Genomic DNA, 18586 nt, shown 5'->3' with positions numbered 1-18586 from the left:
GCAGTGCAATCCAGTGTGTGTGTGTGTGTAGTTTGAGTGCGGGATGCTTCAGAGGTTTCTGCTGACAAGATGGAACGTTTGACGAAATAACTCACAACAAGCCCGATAATTTATCATTTCTCAAACCCCGGCATCAACATGACCTGTCGTCTCTGTAGGTTGCACCCCCCCCCCCCCCCCCTCCCCAACACCTTTCTTCACAAACTAAACTAAAGTCGCTCAACTTATTTACATAATCTACATATTCAAAGTTCGGAATTTTCAATGAGAGAGAGAGTAGATTTCATTTTAAGAATACCTTTTTTTTTTGAAAAGCCATATAAGAAAGAAAAGTCTTAAAACGTGGCAGGAAGAGGAGCTTTACATTTTAGTTGTTGTTCTTTGGGATTTATAAATTCCTCCCAGGACATTCGCAAGGGCCCTAAATGGCTGCCATGGGAAGGCAAGAATCTTTAACCGGGAGAACAGATGTTGACAGCACAATCGATCAACTGTAAATGCATCCAGGTGTACAAGTACAGCCAGAGGGCCAAATCACATCCCACCGCCACTCAAAAAACAACCCACCGTTATTACTCAATGTACAATTTACTACACTTGACCACCTGTTAGCTAAACACGGCCATGAATCATTTCTCCTGAGAAAGCAGAGAAGTTTAAAACAAGACAGACAGAGCAGAAAGAGGTAAAGATACTGTCTCTATTTAAGCCTATAGGTCTATAATCTCCCAGCAACCTCACGCAGTTTACTTCTCTCTGCGAGTTGGAAGTTGAGGCAGCAATCTGCCCTTGGCCAGACGTACATCTTGAGCTTAATCCCTGTAACAGCAGAGTGCTGGATTCTTTACTATTACTAAAGATAAGGCAATTTCAATTCATTTTTTTCCCCCTTTGCACGGGAAAGTACTCTGCAACTACTCTGCAGAATATACCCAAGTGCAGATTCAATCGACAAGAGAAAACTTAAAACGTTTAGGCAATTCTAACATATTAAAACAAGACTAGCAGCCAAGTGTGACGTCCCACCAACGTTCTTGGAGGCTGACGTCGGAGGGTCGTCAGCTGATTGACCTCACCTGGGCTTTAGGCTATACAAGCCGGCCCCTTTGCTCTCCGTTTCTCCCTTCCCACAGCTTACACGTAAGCTGCATTGCTTTATTCCAGTCAGCTCATTTGTGATGACCTTTGTTTGAATTATGTACTTGTTTGAATTATAACCCTTGCATGGACTCGCTCCTTGTCACGTCCCCTGAACGAGGTAGTGACGAATGGCTCTGCGTTGAGCTCAAATGCTGACGTCAGCGTGCTTACATGCTCACAATGACATTGATGGCGTGCTCATTTTAAAACAGGCATAAGGTTTGCCATGTTCCCATCAGTATGTCGGCATCTAAAATTTGACTAATACTAAATGGTACAGCTGAGGCTGATGGGAATGTCTAGAAACTATTCACGGAGGCCATTTTTACACTCCCAACAGGAGAAGCGCAGGTGTAAACAATGAAACTATTTTCAATTCTTTTTTTTCGCCGTGATAGCGGTGGGATTTGGGATTGACAGACGCGTAGACCAAAGACGTATGCAGGGTAAAACACACGTTTATTCCTGCAGCCGTCCTTAAACATATAATCAAATAAACCAACAAGAACACAAGACTCGATACGGAACATAATGTCAGTGGCCCGCAAGCAGGAAGTGTAGTCACAGCAGGGTTCCCGCCGATACCAGCAGAGTCAAAGAAACATGTCTTCAAAGTAATCATCAAACTCCTCCTCCCTAGAAAGGACGAACAAAATGAGAGAGAAATGTCAGTTCCTTCCATGCACAGGGGGGCTGATTCTATGAGTTACTTGTGCTAGAATAAAACCTTTCAGTAATATATCTTTCTCATAGCAATTGACATGTCAGAAGAAGCTTAACAGGGGCAGGTTAAAAGTTAAGCGACTGTCCTGACAGTTCAGAACTGCTTCGTGCAGAGTATCTCAGTGGTCTACCTTTGTGCTATAATTGAGATCAGTAACATATGTAGGCTAAGTGGTAAAGACTGTCTGTGATGGTTTTACAGCAGCTTATTGGGTGAGATTTAATATGCACATTGGCTGGTGCCCTCACCTTGACTTCTCCTCTACTGCAGGGGCGGGTCCTCGCCAGTGGTCGCCATCCGATTGGCCCCCTGGTTCATCCCCAGCTTCAGAGTCTAGTAGGTGAGATTCAGAGAGCTGTCAGTCCCACTTTGAGGGAGGAAAAACTCGGTCGAACAATAGCGATTGTTCATTCAAGGTCTTCGCTTTTAGCCTCACGCAGCAGGAATTCTTTTGACCGGCTCAGTTTTTGCTTAGAAATGAAGTCTTGAAATAACCAATTAAGATTTGAATCATTTATAAATGATAGATTAGCTTCGTCGGCCCCCCCCCCTAGATATATAAAGTTCCCTTCCATCAACTTAAACTCCCAAGTTCAGCCTTCAACAACACATATTCACATATGTGCAACTGAGACAAAAAAAGAAAAGAAGGAAAGTCAGTAAGTAAGTGTTTGAGAATGGATTCCAAGCATGTTGAACTCAATGACGTAACCCTGGATAAAGAAAGTTTGTTTTTGTGTACACCACCACCCACCCGCCCGCCCGCCCACCCGCCAACCCATCCATCCAGATCCTGGTGTAAACAGAGCAGGGACACGGGCTAAAAGACATATTTCATTTCAGTCTGCTCACAGTGAAGGGCAAAATGACAAGTAAAAAAAAGAAAAAACACATCCAGAGGAATGGGGGAAGAAAAATAAAAAAGCAGACCTGCTGTTTGTCTATTACTATTACCTACAGGGCTAATGGATGTGTTTTCACAAAGGGTTGTCAAGGTGTTTTCACTCAAGTTTAGAGGAGTGTCCCGGCCCAGAAGCCTGGGGAGTAGATCAACTGCCCAACGTGTTTGTCTTTGTTATATGGGGGAGGTACGTGTGTGTGTGTGTGTGTGTGTGTGTGTGTGTGTGTGTGTGTGTGTGTGTGTGTGTGTGTGTGTGTGTGTGTGTGTGTGTGTGTGTGTGTGTGAGAGAGAGTTATGAACGCTACCTTTGTCCGAGTCCTTCAACTCCTCTGAGCTGCTAGAAGAGCCGGAGGGATCTGGAATAGAAACAGAGAGTTACAAAATAACATGTGTTTTACTCAAAAGGGAGTCGTTATAAAATAATCATGTCAAATGCAAAAGAAAAATGATGTCATTTCCAAGAACAAAACATAAACAAGGCTGCTCCCACAGAGGCCGTTCTCATCTGATGAGATTACTGCCCTAATTAATGGGACAGTTTATTTGGCAGGAAGAGGACGGGGGTTTTACGTCTGCGTCTCTTGCGTTTGTGCTTCCTGGAGTGTGAAGACGATCTCTTCCTCTTCTTCTCCTTCTTCATCGTCTTCTGCGGTGGCTCCTGGTTCTCCTGCGATACCTTTTTAGTCTTTGCTTTCACCTCCTTCCTCCTACAAACAGACCCACACTTTGAACAAACAGTATTCAGAATACAAAGCAGCCAATTACAGCGCTATTTGTAAGGCAAGCTAAAACCTTCAGGGCCAAAGGCACTTCCAGAGGCGCATGAATGGATCTTGGCTTGAGTTTTATACAGATGAAGGCTTTCCATACACTTTGTTTTTTACGAAGTCTGCTGGAACACTCAAAGGGACGTTAAAAATCCTAGCTGTGAAAGGCCTTGGCATCACATATCTAATGCCAGACCTTTGCAGATTACGGTCATCTCTATTCAGATCTTCAAGCTGCATCATCACAGTCAGATGTGTCAAGATTCTCTGCTTACTGCAGGCCAGTGCATACTGTCCATAATCTTTAAAATCACTCATTAAAAAGATCAATTTTCATAAAAATTTCAAAAAATTGAGAAGTACTTACTTGTGGTGGTAATTGAGTTTGAAAGAGCATTCGGGACATAATCCTACAATAGAAACAACATGGCATCATCAATAGCAACTCAAATATAATAGTGTTTTTAATGTAATTATTATTATTAATTGCTTTTAGAGTGCTGTGAGATTAATTCTTGCACGTTTTATACTTTTTCATCCTCTATTATAAGATGAATTTGGTAAGAAAAACAAGAATGTGAAAAAAAAAGTTAGTATTTTTAGAGTGGACATATATATTATACATGTATATAAATGTGTGTAGACATTGCACTCAAGAAAACCTGCTTTTATACATGGAAACCTCCTCCATGATGTAATTCTGGTAAATAATTCCTAATTAAAACTAAAGAGAAGAGGTCCGAGGACATAACCCTGTGGAGCTCCTGTGTTACTGAGTCAGAAAGATGACCCTTTATAATGACACTTATAATAAGACACTGAGGTATGAAACTTTGTAGAATTCAAATGCTTAGCCGTTTTGAGAAATGTATTCATTAAATCACATTCGCTAATTCAGTGCAACATCATCCCTATCCATTACATTTCTCAAATGTGCTTTGTTAAGTTCGCCAGATGTTTCATCACTGTCACAACCTATGGGACTGATAAAAAATGGGACTTCTTCATCTTCTTATTAATGTAATTTCCCAAAATGTCTGGATATCACCTGTTACACTAGCTTGTCATTTCCTGCTTCACTGAGTTCACGATGACTGGTGGGTCCTCCAATTACGGTAATTATTCCAACAGGATTTTCTGCAGTACGATACCTGAAGGAGGATTATTATGAGCCGGGTCTTAATTAAAACCCCCACTAGGCTACAAGCCATACAGACACGCACACCTTTAAGAAAGAATGACCAGAGATAATGAAAACAAACCGATGTGTGTTTTGGCTTACTGAGTTTGACCAGCGCATTTTTCTTCTCGCCGTGTTCCACGTAGGCAAAATTCACCTCCCAGCTTTTGAGGCCTTCTTCCTTCTCGCAGCGTTTATTTCCACACTGGAACTGACCTGGAAGACAAAAGAGACATATTTTATGATATTTTAGCCATCTAGCTGTTATTTACACCAATTTACGATGGACGCAAGCGAATAGATTTCGGATTTGTTGTTAATCAATTGGCAAAAGGTTTAAGATCAGACAAGCCACAGAACCCTGACAGTTAGTGTACAAATACTATTGTGTTTAAAGAATTATTGTGTATGGTATAGAAACAAAGAAAGAAACAAAGAGAAAATATGCAAGTAGAACAAAATGGTACAGCAGAAAAAGCAAATGTTTTATTTTAGGATTGAGAAATGCAGACTTTAAATCTCCAAAGGCTTCCGATGCTGTCAGGCAACCTTGAAACCCCGCTGCTCTCCTTCGTCTCCCTCTGTCTCTCTCCAGACCCCCCCCTGGCTCCTTCTCATATCCCTTTCTTTGCCTCACCTTATCCCCTCAGGCCTCCCTCCAGCCGCTGCACAGCCTGACTCTTATCCTGAGAGGAGCTTAAGGTGGCATTGATCTGGTCTCTGGGGTTCCCTCAGAGTAACAGAGCGAGTGCGTCATCACAGTCCATACTCGGCGAGTGGAAAGGATGCCCTTCCCTAAACCTGCCTGAGATCGAGACGAGTGACAACATCCAGGTGAAGTGACGCTGATGAAACGCTGTCAGCGTCACTTGGTGGCTTTGGGCCACTTGGGCCATACGGCAGACTTTCTCCTCACATGCGTCATTAGGCTATGACGTCAGCCAAAGAAAGACACTCCTGGCTCAAGTCCTCGGTTGTGATTAGGTTGACTGAGATTATTTCGGAGGGCCTGAAACTCTATTCGTTTAAGTAATAGAATCTGAACAAATGTGTTTATCGTTGAAATGACGTAGTCATTCAATATTCCAGTGCACCTCTAAAGCAGAATATTGAGCTGTACTTGATGATACCATATGGCTTACTATTAAACATTTAACATTATTGCTATGCTACCCCATGACCCTTTAACATATTGTATTTCAAACTCAATGGCAGCGACTCTACAGTCAATAACATAAACCCACACATTTATTTTTCTAACTGAAGAGTAACCACAGTGAAACAAACTGCATTCAAACATTTAACACGATTAGTTTCTGTTAGATTCATCCTGAGGGGGCCATGAATGTCTCCACCAAAGTTGATGGCAATGCAATTGAATATTTCTTTTGTTATTTCACTCAAAACCACAAAAATGTCAACGTCGTGGTCGGGCTATGGAGATAATTATAATATATAGGGACCATGAGTGTCTGTCCAACATGTCATGGCAGTCCATCCAATAGTTGTTGAGATATTCAGCAATATGAACTCAAAACAAGTTCTAAGTGACATCTGTGACACATTAAATACCTCTGATATTCTTACATACACCAGCTTTTAAAAGAGAGGAGGTAGAAGCCTGGAGTGAGACACTGACTCCCTTCGTTGCTGCAGAGAAGCAGCTCAGTGTCGATTATAAAAAGAATAAGATATACTGTATAGTGGAGTCAACAGAAATGTGTTTCTAGGCAGCTTCTTTGTCGAAAGAAATGTCAAGAACTGAACATAATCAAGGTCAGGATAGAATGTCTGACTCCTGGTCCCACGTGAATGCTAAGAAGCTGTTCTGTGAAGACAGAGCCACACGTCACTACAGTACAAACAATTGGCTTTACAAAAAAAGCCCCTGTACGGGTCTCTGTTATGATCGCCGCTGTTTGGTTCAGGAGGATGGGGAATCCTCACACATCAGGTGATCCTCACGTGCTCCATGAAAAGAGCTGGCACCAGTTTGGCTGAGTTAACTCATTAAGAAAGGAAACTACTGTCCTACGTCAATGGTTGCTAATGCCACCAGATGGCTACTTGATTAACAGTCACTGGATGATGTCAGAGAGCAGTGACCACCTGAGCCATCGCTCTCGCTTTGCATTCACTCTTAAGTCAAGTTGATTGCAAACACTGTGGATATATTTGTTACATGACACCAGTTGACTTGGAAAAAAGTAATTCTCTCTACTGGCCAGCAGGGGGCGACTCCTCTTGGTTGCAAAAAGAAGTCAGATTGTATAGAAGTCTATGAGAAAATAACTTCCCTCAGAGTAACAGAGCGAGTGCGTCAGCACAGTCCATACTCGGCGAGTGGAAAGGATGCCCTTCCCTAATCCTGCCTGAGATCGAGACGAGTGACAACATCCAGGTGAAGTGACGCCGATGAAACGCTGTCAGCGTCACTTGGTGGCTTTGGGCCACTTGGGCCATACGGCAGACTTTCTCCTCACATGCGTCATTAGGCTATGACGTCAGCCAAAGAAAGACACTCCTGGCTCAAGTCCTCGGTTGTGATTAGGTTGACTGAGATTATTTCGGAGGGCCTGAAACTCTATTCGTTTAAGTAATAGAATCTGAACAAATGTGTTTATCGTTGAAATGACGTAGTCATTCAATATTCCAGTGCACCTCTAAAGCAGAATATTGAGCTGTACTTGATGATACCATATGGCTTACTATTAAACATTTAACATTATTGCTATGCTACCCCATGACCCTTTAACATATTGTATTTCAAACTCAATGGCAGCGACTCTACAGTCAATAACATAAACCCACACATTTATTTTTCTAACTGAAGAGTAACCACAGTGGAACAAAGTGCATTCAAACATTTAACACGATTAGTTTCTGTTAGATTCATCCTGAGGGCGCCATGAATGTCTCCACCAAAGTTGATGGCAATGCAATTGAATATTTCTTTTGTTATTTCACTCAAAACCACAAAAATGTCAACGTCGTGGTCGGGCTATGGAGATAATTATAATATATAGGGACCATGAGTGTCTGTCCAACATGTCATGGCAGTCCATCCAATAGTTGTTGAAATATTCAGCAATATGAACTCAAAACAAGTTCTAAGTGACATCTGTGACACATTAAATACCTCTGATATTCTTACATACACCAGCTTTTAAAAGAGAGGAGATAGAAGCCTGGAGTGAGACACTGACTCCCTTCGTTGCTGCAGAGAAGCAGCTCAGTGTCGATTATAAAAAGAATAAGATATACTGTATAGTGGAGTCAACAGAAATGTGTTTCTAGGCAGCTTCTTTGTCGAAAGAAATGTCAAGAACTGAACATAATCAAGGTCAGGATAGAATGTCTGACTCCTGGTCCCACGTGAATGCTAATAAGCTGTTCTGTGAAGACAGAGCCACACGTCACTACAGTACAAACAATTGGCTTTACAAAAAAAGCCCCTGTACGGGTCTCTGTTATGATCGCCGCTGTTTGGTTCAGGAGGATGGGGAATCCTCACACATCAGGTGATCCTCACGTGCTCCATGAAAAGAGCTGGCACCAGTTTGGCCGAGTTAACTCATTAAGAAAGGAAACTACTGTCCTACGTCAATGGTCGCTAATGCCACCAGATGGCTACTTGATTAACAGTCACTGGATGATGTCAGAGAGCAGTGACCACCTGAGCCATCGCTCTCGCTTTGCATTCACTCTTAAGTCAAGTTGATTGCAAACACTGTGGATATATTTGTTACATGACACCAGTTGACTTGGAAAAATGTAATTCTCTCTACTGGCCAGCAGGGGGCGACTCCTCTTGGTTGCAAAAAGAAGTCAGATTGTATAGAAGTCTATGAGAAAATAACTACTTTCACTTGATTTATTACCTCGGTAAACATGGTAAACGTGAGTTCTTACTCGCTAGTTTGAAGTCTTCTTCAACACAGCATGATGTTCATTGAGTAAATTATGATCGCATGATTAACTGCAGACTCAAAGATCCGTTAGAATTCTGCATTCATGTGTAATAGTTTGCAATTGAGCCGGGGAATTCAGTGCTGTTTTGCAGTCATCTCTTGATACTCCCCTCCCACCTCGGGGTCGACCACCTTCAATAAATTCTCAGCCTGTGGGAAACACTGAACAATCCACACTAACTGCCCCCAGGCAGATCTTTCAAATAAGGGGAAAGTAACTGGCATCCAAAAGTCTGATACTCTATCCAACCACAAAGTCCCACCTCTGACTCTGGATCAGATTTAGCCTTTTCATGTCCATCTTTCCCATTGGCAAGCAGTTCATACGACATGGCCTGAAGTTCAATACTCTTTTCTATTTTGCAACTTGTATTTACTTCCCAGCATCCTGTTAACAAAGTAGACTAAAGAGCATTACATACTACTAAGATGATGTAGTCTCTCCCTCTGTAGACTACTGAGAAATACTGATATTTTATTTTAAAGAGCAAAACCCAATACACGGTCAGAGAGAAACTCATTAAAACAATAAAAACAGAGACGCTGGCAGTCTCTATTGTTAGACTGGCAAACTCTGTAAGCTTTGTGGGCTATGGGCTAATGAGCCATCACTTTGAACACTTAAAATACACTCAGTTACTGTTCAGAGGCTGATTTATTTCATCTGGCACAACAAAACCCAGGATTTCCTTACAAAACACAAATCCTGTCTGCATCGGAAACCAGGCCGTGCTGAAGGAACTGTTTAAAGCCACTTTAGAGGATCTCACCTTCAAATTGGGCGATCGCTTTCATTTTCATTCAAAAACGGGAAAGTCAGGGAAACTGGTGACAACATTTAAACTCAACCATTTGTTAGCAGACTAACTGCAGTATATTAAGCTGACATCTATGGATGGAGCAGAGGTAGTAATAATAATAAAAAATGCAAAAAATAAATAAATACACAGGTTATAAAAGAAAACAAAATGACATCTAAAGGTCAGCAAGTTTTATAAATCTATAATGTCACAGTGCGGTTTTAAAGTTGCCTTTATGGCAGCAGAGGTGGGTCAAATCTGATTCCTGCACCGCCAGTGAGCGTGTGGTGCAAAGCACGTTAAAACCATTTTTTAAAGACAGGACATTTCAAGTCCAAGTAAATGTTCTTTAACAGAAGAACTACCAAAAACTTTTTGGCCTTTGACCCCCTTTGAACAGCAAGACTAAAGCGCAGAAGGGAAACGCACAGAAAAACAACATGGAATGAAGCGTGTCCTGCACCCCTACATTTGAATATTCAATGTGCTCATTCAGTGAGGGATTTCTCCTATTACAGAAAGCATAGGCCCCTTTTCTGTTTGTAAAAAATGTTGTGGGCAGAGCATAGGTGAAAGCAGAACATGTTAGTTTTTCACAACATTAGAGTTCCTCTCAATATTTACAGTCACTCACTCTCTGCAGGACGGCTAGTGTTACTTGAGTACGTTAACATTAACCACTGGGACCATACTAGCTGACCCCTACGCCACTGGCAGTCTACTTCACCAGGAGAAGGGTTCAGACGGGAGCTCCAGAGAGGACGGCTCGCTAGTTAGTTAGCTAGCTGGTCCATCTCCAGAGAGGGCTAGTTAGCTAGCTTGTCCATCGCCAGAGAGGGCTAGTTAGCTAGCTTGTCCATCTCCAGAGAGGGCTAGTTAGCTAGCTTGTCCATGTCCAGAGAGGGCTAGTTAGCTAGCTAGTCTCTGGAGCTTCCACTGGCCCTCCCCCCTGGCGAGGGGGGAGGCAGAGGGACCATAGACCCCACGGCAGTGCTAGCTGGTGGGCTCATTTTCTGTAACAAGGATAATTCTAGTATGAAAGCAAGGTGGAATTAGCTAAATTTACCCATTTTGCTAAATGAGTAAATTACAAAAACGTAATGCTCCATCCACACACTCTTATCAGCATAGAAAAGCACATTGCTATCGCCAGATAAGTTAAACTTTGTTTGGATCATTTTCTGTAACCAGTGTTGCATGAAAGCATGGTGAAATCAGCAAGCTAGCCAAGTAGCCAGCCGTCCTCTACTTAACTTGCTAATTCTGTCATGCTTTGATGTTTGATGGTTGCAGAAAATAAGCCCAACAGCGGGATACAATGGGAGTTTTTGACCACTAGTAGCGCCGTAGAGCAATGTTTTTGTCCAGCAGGGGGTCGCCGATTTGTAGTGGATTTACAGTATTCAATGCAAATATTCTATGAGGAAGAAAAATACATTCAACGTGTTTGTTAGACCTTGAGAATACACAGAATGCGTTTAAAAAAAAATACAGATTTTAATCGTAACTTCAGTTTGTTTACAAAAAAAGGCTCCACCGGGCACATTTGAAGGTGTGTTTAGAGGATTTTCTTTTATAGCTCAAAGACGTAATTCTCTTTCTGGACCACACACAGGATTCCTTGAGATACAGGGGCCTTCTGGGGGAGGATATTTGATTCTTATCGAATGTACTTGATTCAAGAACACAATCTTTCACTTCTTGTTCTCCTTCATATTCAAGGAAAAAAACATTTAGAAAGAAGGAAACCTTTCACCTTTCTTCCTTCATCCCATATCACACCGTGGCCATGAAAAGAAAGGTCAGCGCTCTTTGTAATCCACCTGATTGGGTGAAGAGTAGACAGCCTTACCTAATACCAACGTGACCCGAAGTGCACAGATAGCAGGAAATGATTAGTGGATGATTTCCGAAAAAGGCGCCTGTGTGAGAGCGGAAGCGCAGAGCCCCTTTATAGGGAGATGCAGGCTCAGTTTAATTGGGAGAAAAAAAGCGCTGTTTAGTGTTTAATTTATCTGTAATCAAAAGGTGGATCGTGGTCTAATGACAAGCATCACACCTCAACCTGGACTAACAACATTTAATCCAGGTGTAACTAATTGAACAATAAAGCCTTCTGGGTGATACAATAAACATTTCTTACGCCTTTAACTTGCAACATTAACACTTTTAACTTTCAGTTAGCACAAGCTTTTTCTCGCCATCTGATTGTGGATCTTGGGTCTACTTTACGGGATTAGATTAGTATTGATTTCACTGGAGAGTTCAGTGTCCCGTGCTCTAAATACTGCTTAAGAAGTATTTCTGTGGAAATCATTAATGTAAACAAATCACAGACGTGACAGTTGAAGTGAAGTGCCTCTGACCTGATCTAATCCCACTTCCTGTAGAGTATTACTACAGGGGGTGAACTGTCAGAGACCAGGATTACACAGTCTTAATCTGGAACAATATATTGGCTTAGTCAGCTTTCTCAGAAATACTGTGTATGCTTGAGAGGCTGCATTGATGTAAACATAAGCAAATTATTAAAATGTAAAAAGTGCGTGCGTGCGTGCGTGTCTCACAGCACACCAATGCGTTGCAGAGGCAGGTTTATCCTCGACTGATATTGTCCCTCCAGGTAAACCTATAAATATCTGGCACTGTCACACGAAGGAGCGGTAGACAGAGAGGTGTTGTACTAATCCTGAACAATTAATCATCAAAGCGCTGCCAATCTGTCAAAGTAGGCTCCGACACAAGCGCAGAGGTGGAACGAGGTTTCTCTTTCAGTGTGAGATGTAATAAACCAACAGTATTAGCTTTTGGGGGACCGTTTGCGTGAATGAACTGATCCATCGATAACTGATTGGCGGAGATTGTTTCCCAAAACAAAAACGAACAACTCAAGCGAAAGGCAATGAGTCAAAGTCAAATGAAAGTGTTGCGTTGGGATGTGTCCTCTGAATGTTATGTACTGCTGTGTAAACTGCTCGATAAATCTCTGTCGCCATCTAGTGGAGAAGGTTGGGAACTGTTTTATGGGCAAGTTGGCAGGAGAAACCTGAGATGTGTCCTAAAGCCATTCTACATACTATTTCTATACAGAATGTACCACACACTGATCGTCATAGAATACTGTTTTAAAAGTTGGCATACAAAAAAAAAAGTCTGCTTTGTACTTTGTAAATTACGCAACAGGAATACAGTACATACTGTATGTGTGGATTTGGGACTCTGGGCGTGTCAAAGGTAAATACCTTCGTTAAGTAAAGGCGACTGTTTAGTTAAGGAGAATGTTTTCAGAGTTCCTGTGAGTAAGATAACTATAGAATGTACATATTATATTGCATAGTGCACAAAATAATGGAAAACAATGTGTATAAAGTCAGAATTAGGATAATGTCCTACCTTTGCTAGAAACCACTTCATTCTCAGTCCGCCAACGAAATCCAAACTGTTCGGCACAAATTGAATAAGACAGAGCACAGAGCATCAATCACAGTTTTACCTCATGAATCTAAAATCAAGCATAATAAGCTTAATTGAAGGAATCCCACCATAACTTAACTTAACCAGAACAGTGATTAGCATTTAATCGAATCTGTTTAAGTGGGAGAATGAATTGTGTTACAGTGTGAACTAAAGCTACAGAAATAAAAATCTCATTGGCCAAATGTAAAACCGTTTTAGAGGAATTGAACAGCTACAATGCATATCTTTATGTAAATATTGTTTTTGAGAATGTTTTCTAGTGGAAGGATACTTTGCATTCACATCTTACTGTAAATGTGAGTCTGTACTGTAAATACAACAAGTCATTTTGTTATGTGTCCCTAGTGGCCAATTTGTGCTGCAGCTAAAATAAAAAACGCCTAAAACAAACAATATAACTTGGAAACATACAGCAGAGGAGTCGTTCAGACTTTAAGTGTCTGCCAGAACCGCACAGCGCTATAGGGCTGGTATGTACAGTACGTACAGTATGTACAGTATGTACACAAGCATCAATGAACAGATGATACAGTCGTTAGTGTTTCTGCCTGTTCGCTCTCTGTGATTCATCTGCATGCTGTCACTCCTCGTTCAGCCAACACTACCGATTAATATGTGACGACACTTGTGTGTGAATAATGCAACTCATCGCTGCATTTGGAATCAGTAACAAATATGAATGATGTGTGAGGAAATCTGAATTATGTAGTTTTGAGTCAACTGGACTGATGGTGTCAGTTTGAACTTTAGTGCCTCAACTTGTTTTGTTATTTATTCAGTAATGCATTTATTAAATGATTATTATTATCATTATTAATAATAATTGTATTAGTGTATATATATATATATATATATATATACTCATTATCTTCACATGTATTATTAATATCATTTGTATTTTTATAATAATGTATTTTATAATTAATATTTGCTGAGTCTCTTTTCTATCAATTAAAAAAAATACATGCACTCGTACACATAAACACGTGTCCCACATAACCGCCTTTAGTTTCTAGATTTGTAATAACAATAATATTGTTGTATCTGTTGTTTGTTTCTGTTTTTGCATTTAGTTTTTTGTCTGTTTCAATCTATTCCTATATATTTGATGTTATTATCACTGCTTTTCATTCTGCCATTAATAATAATAACAAGTAAAAAAAACTATAGTGCCTCTAATTATTATTATTATCATTATTATTATTATTATTATTATTATTATTATTATTATAGGTCAATGGGGAATAATGTATTATACAAGTATGTCACCTATCTGAGATTTGGCAACTTCACAGTCACACATTGGAGCACAGCATCAATAAACCAAACCGTGCCGCTACGGAGCCGTAAGCACACAGCCCTCGGGTTTAACATATCAGTTTTAAAGCCTGGCCTCAAACCAGAACGGCCCAGTGGACACTAGAGATGCAGTCCGGTGCCAAAACGCATCATAACCATGAACATTTATCTAAAATGGATCAGTGGTGGTGGAAGATTGTGTTTGAGTTATAGAACGTTAGCCTTTGCTCATGCTGTGATTTTGGATCACCTTGCCGAGTCCTGGCAGCGGTGTCTGGGATCGCTGAGGTGTTTAAGCTCGCTTTATTACTTTCTTTCTCTATATTTTGCGGGTATAATAATAATAACAATAATAATCATTCTTAGCTATAGCCACAACAACATTTGAATTACCAAAACAGGTGCAAGAAGATGAAAGATGTTTCTATTTTGTGTCCAGAGGTATTTGTCCCATTATTAACAGCAGCCTCCTAATGAAGCGCATAACATACGTATGTGATCATTTGGATTCCGTCAACCGCATAAAAAAAAAAAAAAGCAGCAGATACACAAAAAACTAGAACATCCTTTACTTTCCTGTCTGAAACTGGCTTCGAATTTCAACATTTTCCTGGTGCGACAACAGCTGCTGCATTCAAAAGAGTCCCTCATCGACAGGCATCATGAGCCACCTGTTACTGTATGTGCTGTCTAATTGTTTGATGGCAACTAAACGCCTACTGCTGCTGTATTTCCGTTTCAGCTGGCTAACGAATCACTCATCCCACCTTGTTTTCCTTGTATCTGCTGAGGTCAGCTATGCAGTACTCTTTAAACAGCTTGTCGTAATACTTCTTGGCAAGATCTTTTTCCCTGGAACAGAAGTAATGTAGACGATAAGACATCCTCATCTGAAACAGAGCAATAATCAAAAGCACACTGAATATTACAGCAGCCCGTATGGGGAGATGACGATGAGTGATCACCATGTCATGTCCTCCTCGTCCTCGTCCCTCCAGAGGAAGCGATGATTCTCGCGCAGCACATCCAGATCTGTTTTGTCCGTGGCTCTGAGGGAAAGAAAAGATTCAATGAGAAGGCAGTTGAGGAGAAACTGGTATGAATTGTTATTAAAAATTGTTGTTGAACGAAAACAACGCAATACCAATGGTGAGCATATTCACGTTAGTTTCAGCCTAGAGTGACAGCAGACGACTGATTGTCAAGCTCGACTGGGAGACATAACACTTACGCGGAGCGCTTGAAGTCGGCCATTTGTCCTCCATAATAAAGTATGTAGTCACCGACAAACTTCTTATGTCGCTCGAACTGAAGACGGTGCTTAAGGTCAGTCTCACTTTGAATTGCAAAAACATCTTTAGTTTTCAATGAAGGGAACTGAGCACTTGACCTCCATCCAATTTATTTTATCATTATTGTTATATGATGGTTTGAACATATGTGTATGGCAAAATGTCTGTAGTTTTATCAATCTGTGTTATCGTTATTAAAAGGGACATCATGAAAAAAAAACACCAAATTATAAAAGGATACAGCGTTCAATGATATGAGGTGGGCTCTTCTGTTCCTGGCCTCCTCTCTGAAAACAGAAATTGAACAGTTATCTAAAAGATAAACAAGGATTACATCATGTTGACGGCATATTGTGTTCATCTTCGTCAAAGTATGGTTTAAAGGAAATAGCTCTGCCATGATTATAGATAACACAACATGTAAAGTAAAATGACTTATATACTCAAGTATTCAGACCCGTAAACTTTTTCTTTACATTTTGTTGAATTGCAGTCTTATGCTAAAATTGTTTGTATTATTTTTTTACCACATTAATCTGCACTCAATGCCCCTTAATAACAAGAGAAAACAGGGTTTTCTCTTAGCTTGGACACTTGAAATTCAGCACAGCGTTGAGATGTTTCTACACCTTGATTGGAGTCCACCTGTGCTAGATTAAATTGATTGGACATCATTTGGGAAAGCACACACACACCTGTGTATATAAGGTGTCTATATAAAGTCTCACAGCGTCATCTGCATCAGAGCAAAAAAACCCAAGCCTTGAGGTTGAAGGAACTGCCTGCAACCAAGACTCTTTCTAGAGCCGGCCACACTGAGCAATCCAACGGGTAAAAGATGTGACCGTGGGCTTTAGGGTAGAGAGGCCAGACTCAAGCCTATCCTCCGTGAAACACATGAAAGCACCGAAAGAAGATGGTGACAAACAAGAATATCTGGTCTGATGAAACCAAGATTAAACTGTTTGGCCTGAAGACAGGCAGAAGATCCCCCCCAAATCCAGGTGTTCGAAGCTTGTCACGTTCTACCCGAGAAGACTTGAAGCTGTGTTGCTACTACAGGTGCTTCACTAAAGCACTTTAAAAAAAGAAAATCACAATCCTGTTTTCTCTTCATCACTGTTGGGTATCAAGGGGGAAACATTTATTGAAAGGATTTTAGCATAGTGCAAGTGAAGCGGTCTGAATGCATTGTATTTCACTGCAGTTGCACCGTACTACCTGTCCAGTTCATTGGAGTGGAAACTCCGGTGAGCTTTCTGGGAGAGCCGTGCTTTCTGGAATGGCTTCTGCAAGATTTCTTCTTCGTGTTTCCTGACAAAGGTTCAAATAAACACAGAAAGCGTGTTAGTGGACGAGGCTGTCCCCTCACATCAGGGTGTGTGTAAGCTACTGGAGACCAAAGTCTCTCCAAAATACAGTATATCACACTTTGAATGACATGACTTTCCTACACTGTTAAAGAGTTTGTACAGCACAGACACAACCCCATGTATTTATACTTATCATTGAATAAATTGATACATAATAACGAGCTTATGTATAAGTCTACAGTCGTTAAAGCTTACCTTTTAATGCCTCTCTCTGAGGTCTCTCCCTGCCCATCTTCATCACTGAAGTCCGAGTCATACCCGCCACCTCCGTGCACCTGAAACACAGCAACTCATTTCAGCCAAACCCGTATTATCTGCTTTTAGATACCACAGAGCACAACTGTAAGGTGCCATTTTAGGTTTGGCATTAATCGTTGGACTAAACGTGCAGCTAATGTGTGGTAAAATGTTGCTTTATGCTTAAAGCGTAAGTAGCTACAGCCAGAAACGCAGTGAGGAATCAAGAGAGTAACGTTAGCAGGAAACCCTGTGGGCAACTGGCTAACTTATCTGCATGCTAATGTTTCATGCTAACTGGCAAGTGACGAACACACGAAGCACTAAATGTTCCTCTAAACGTGTTTGCATCGGGGGTGGAAAAAAAACGGATTTCGGCTTTAAAAGACACGTCACCTTCACGAGACTATCCATGAGTTTCCTCACTTTTGTCCCCAGCTCACGAATGTTTACAAAATGAAAAGTACGTCGCCATGTGATGACGTGACACAGCGAATCGCGGTGCGATGACGTCGAGTGTAAGGGCATACATTATTCTGAGAGACTGAGCCGAGAAAGGATGAAAATAAGTCTTCGTGTGCTTTGACATAAATATTAATACAGGAGTCGTCGGGGACACTTTGTGATTTCAAAATAAGATGCTCGAAACTAAATGTGTTCAAAAGAAGACTTTGGTTTGTCACGTTTACCTAATCTACTAATTCACCCATTCATTCATCATCATAAACCCATTTATTTTGTTTCAAAAGCCTGTTAATTAGAGGGCAAGTCATCATCATACAACATGTTCTAATGAATACTTTATTGAAATGTCTTTCATGTTGGACAAATGGCACAATTACACTGATTAATTGGCAATGTGGGGATCTTATCGTCTGCTTCCGCGGAGGAACAATACAGAGGATGCATGTAGGCGTTTGAATTGTAGATGGGGGGGAAAAGAGGGTATTATGCTGTTTGAATGTTTCTGTAGGCTATAAGTGAGTACTTGGGTCATACGTTGGCGGGGGTGAAAGTTCGCCCCAGTCTGTGAATAGAAGTCCAGTGTTTCATGACTTTTCCACAAACTCAACTCAACAAAGGACTCAATGTGTGACTGCGGGAAAGAGAGGACTTGAGAGGCAAATCCTTTAAAGAGCATGAATTGCTCTCATGTGTTTTCATTAAAAGTACATCTATTTATGAAATGCAGTGCTCTGTTGTCCCGTATCCCGTATGTTATTCCATCACATAATTATCATAACTTCATATGGTTTTTAAGATTTTGTAGGAGTAAAAAACAACTTTAAACGTCATAATTTCTTACGCCACAATATCACTTAATTAAAATGTCATGTTTATTTTTAAGCACGCGGCATGAACAAATCTTCTTTTCACAGTGAATGTCATTATTATGCCACGGCAAGAAGAAAAGCTGCAGCATGT

At 40.9% G+C, this 18586-nt stretch overlaps 1 protein-coding gene across 1 annotated transcript; it reads right to left on the bottom strand.

Annotated features, from left to right (window-relative positions):
- Nucleotides 1-1118: 1118 nt before the first annotated feature.
- Nucleotides 1119-17638, bottom strand: fra10ac1 (FRA10A associated CGG repeat 1). Its single transcript, XM_079183115.1, has 14 exons — nt 17558-17638; nt 17120-17199; nt 16773-16865; nt 15793-15838; nt 15491-15567; nt 15225-15308; nt 15027-15111; nt 12877-12922; nt 4815-4928; nt 3900-3942; nt 3336-3472; nt 3071-3121; nt 2113-2197; nt 1119-1776 (listed from the first exon to the last, which is right to left on the bottom strand). Exons 1-14 carry the CDS (start codon nt 17573-17575, stop codon nt 1734-1736), a joined length of 1002 nt encoding a protein of 333 aa, XP_079039241.1. The 5' UTR covers nt 17576-17638; the 3' UTR covers nt 1119-1733.
- Nucleotides 17639-18586: the final 948 nt, after the last annotated feature.

Source organism: Pholis gunnellus (genome assembly GCF_910591455.1).
Source record: "Pholis gunnellus genome assembly, chromosome: 21".
NCBI classification, from domain to species: Eukaryota; Metazoa; Chordata; class Actinopteri; order Perciformes; family Pholidae; genus Pholis; species Pholis gunnellus.
The sequence above is the reverse complement of the archived record's forward strand: the minus strand, read 5'-3'. Positions and strand labels throughout refer to the sequence as shown.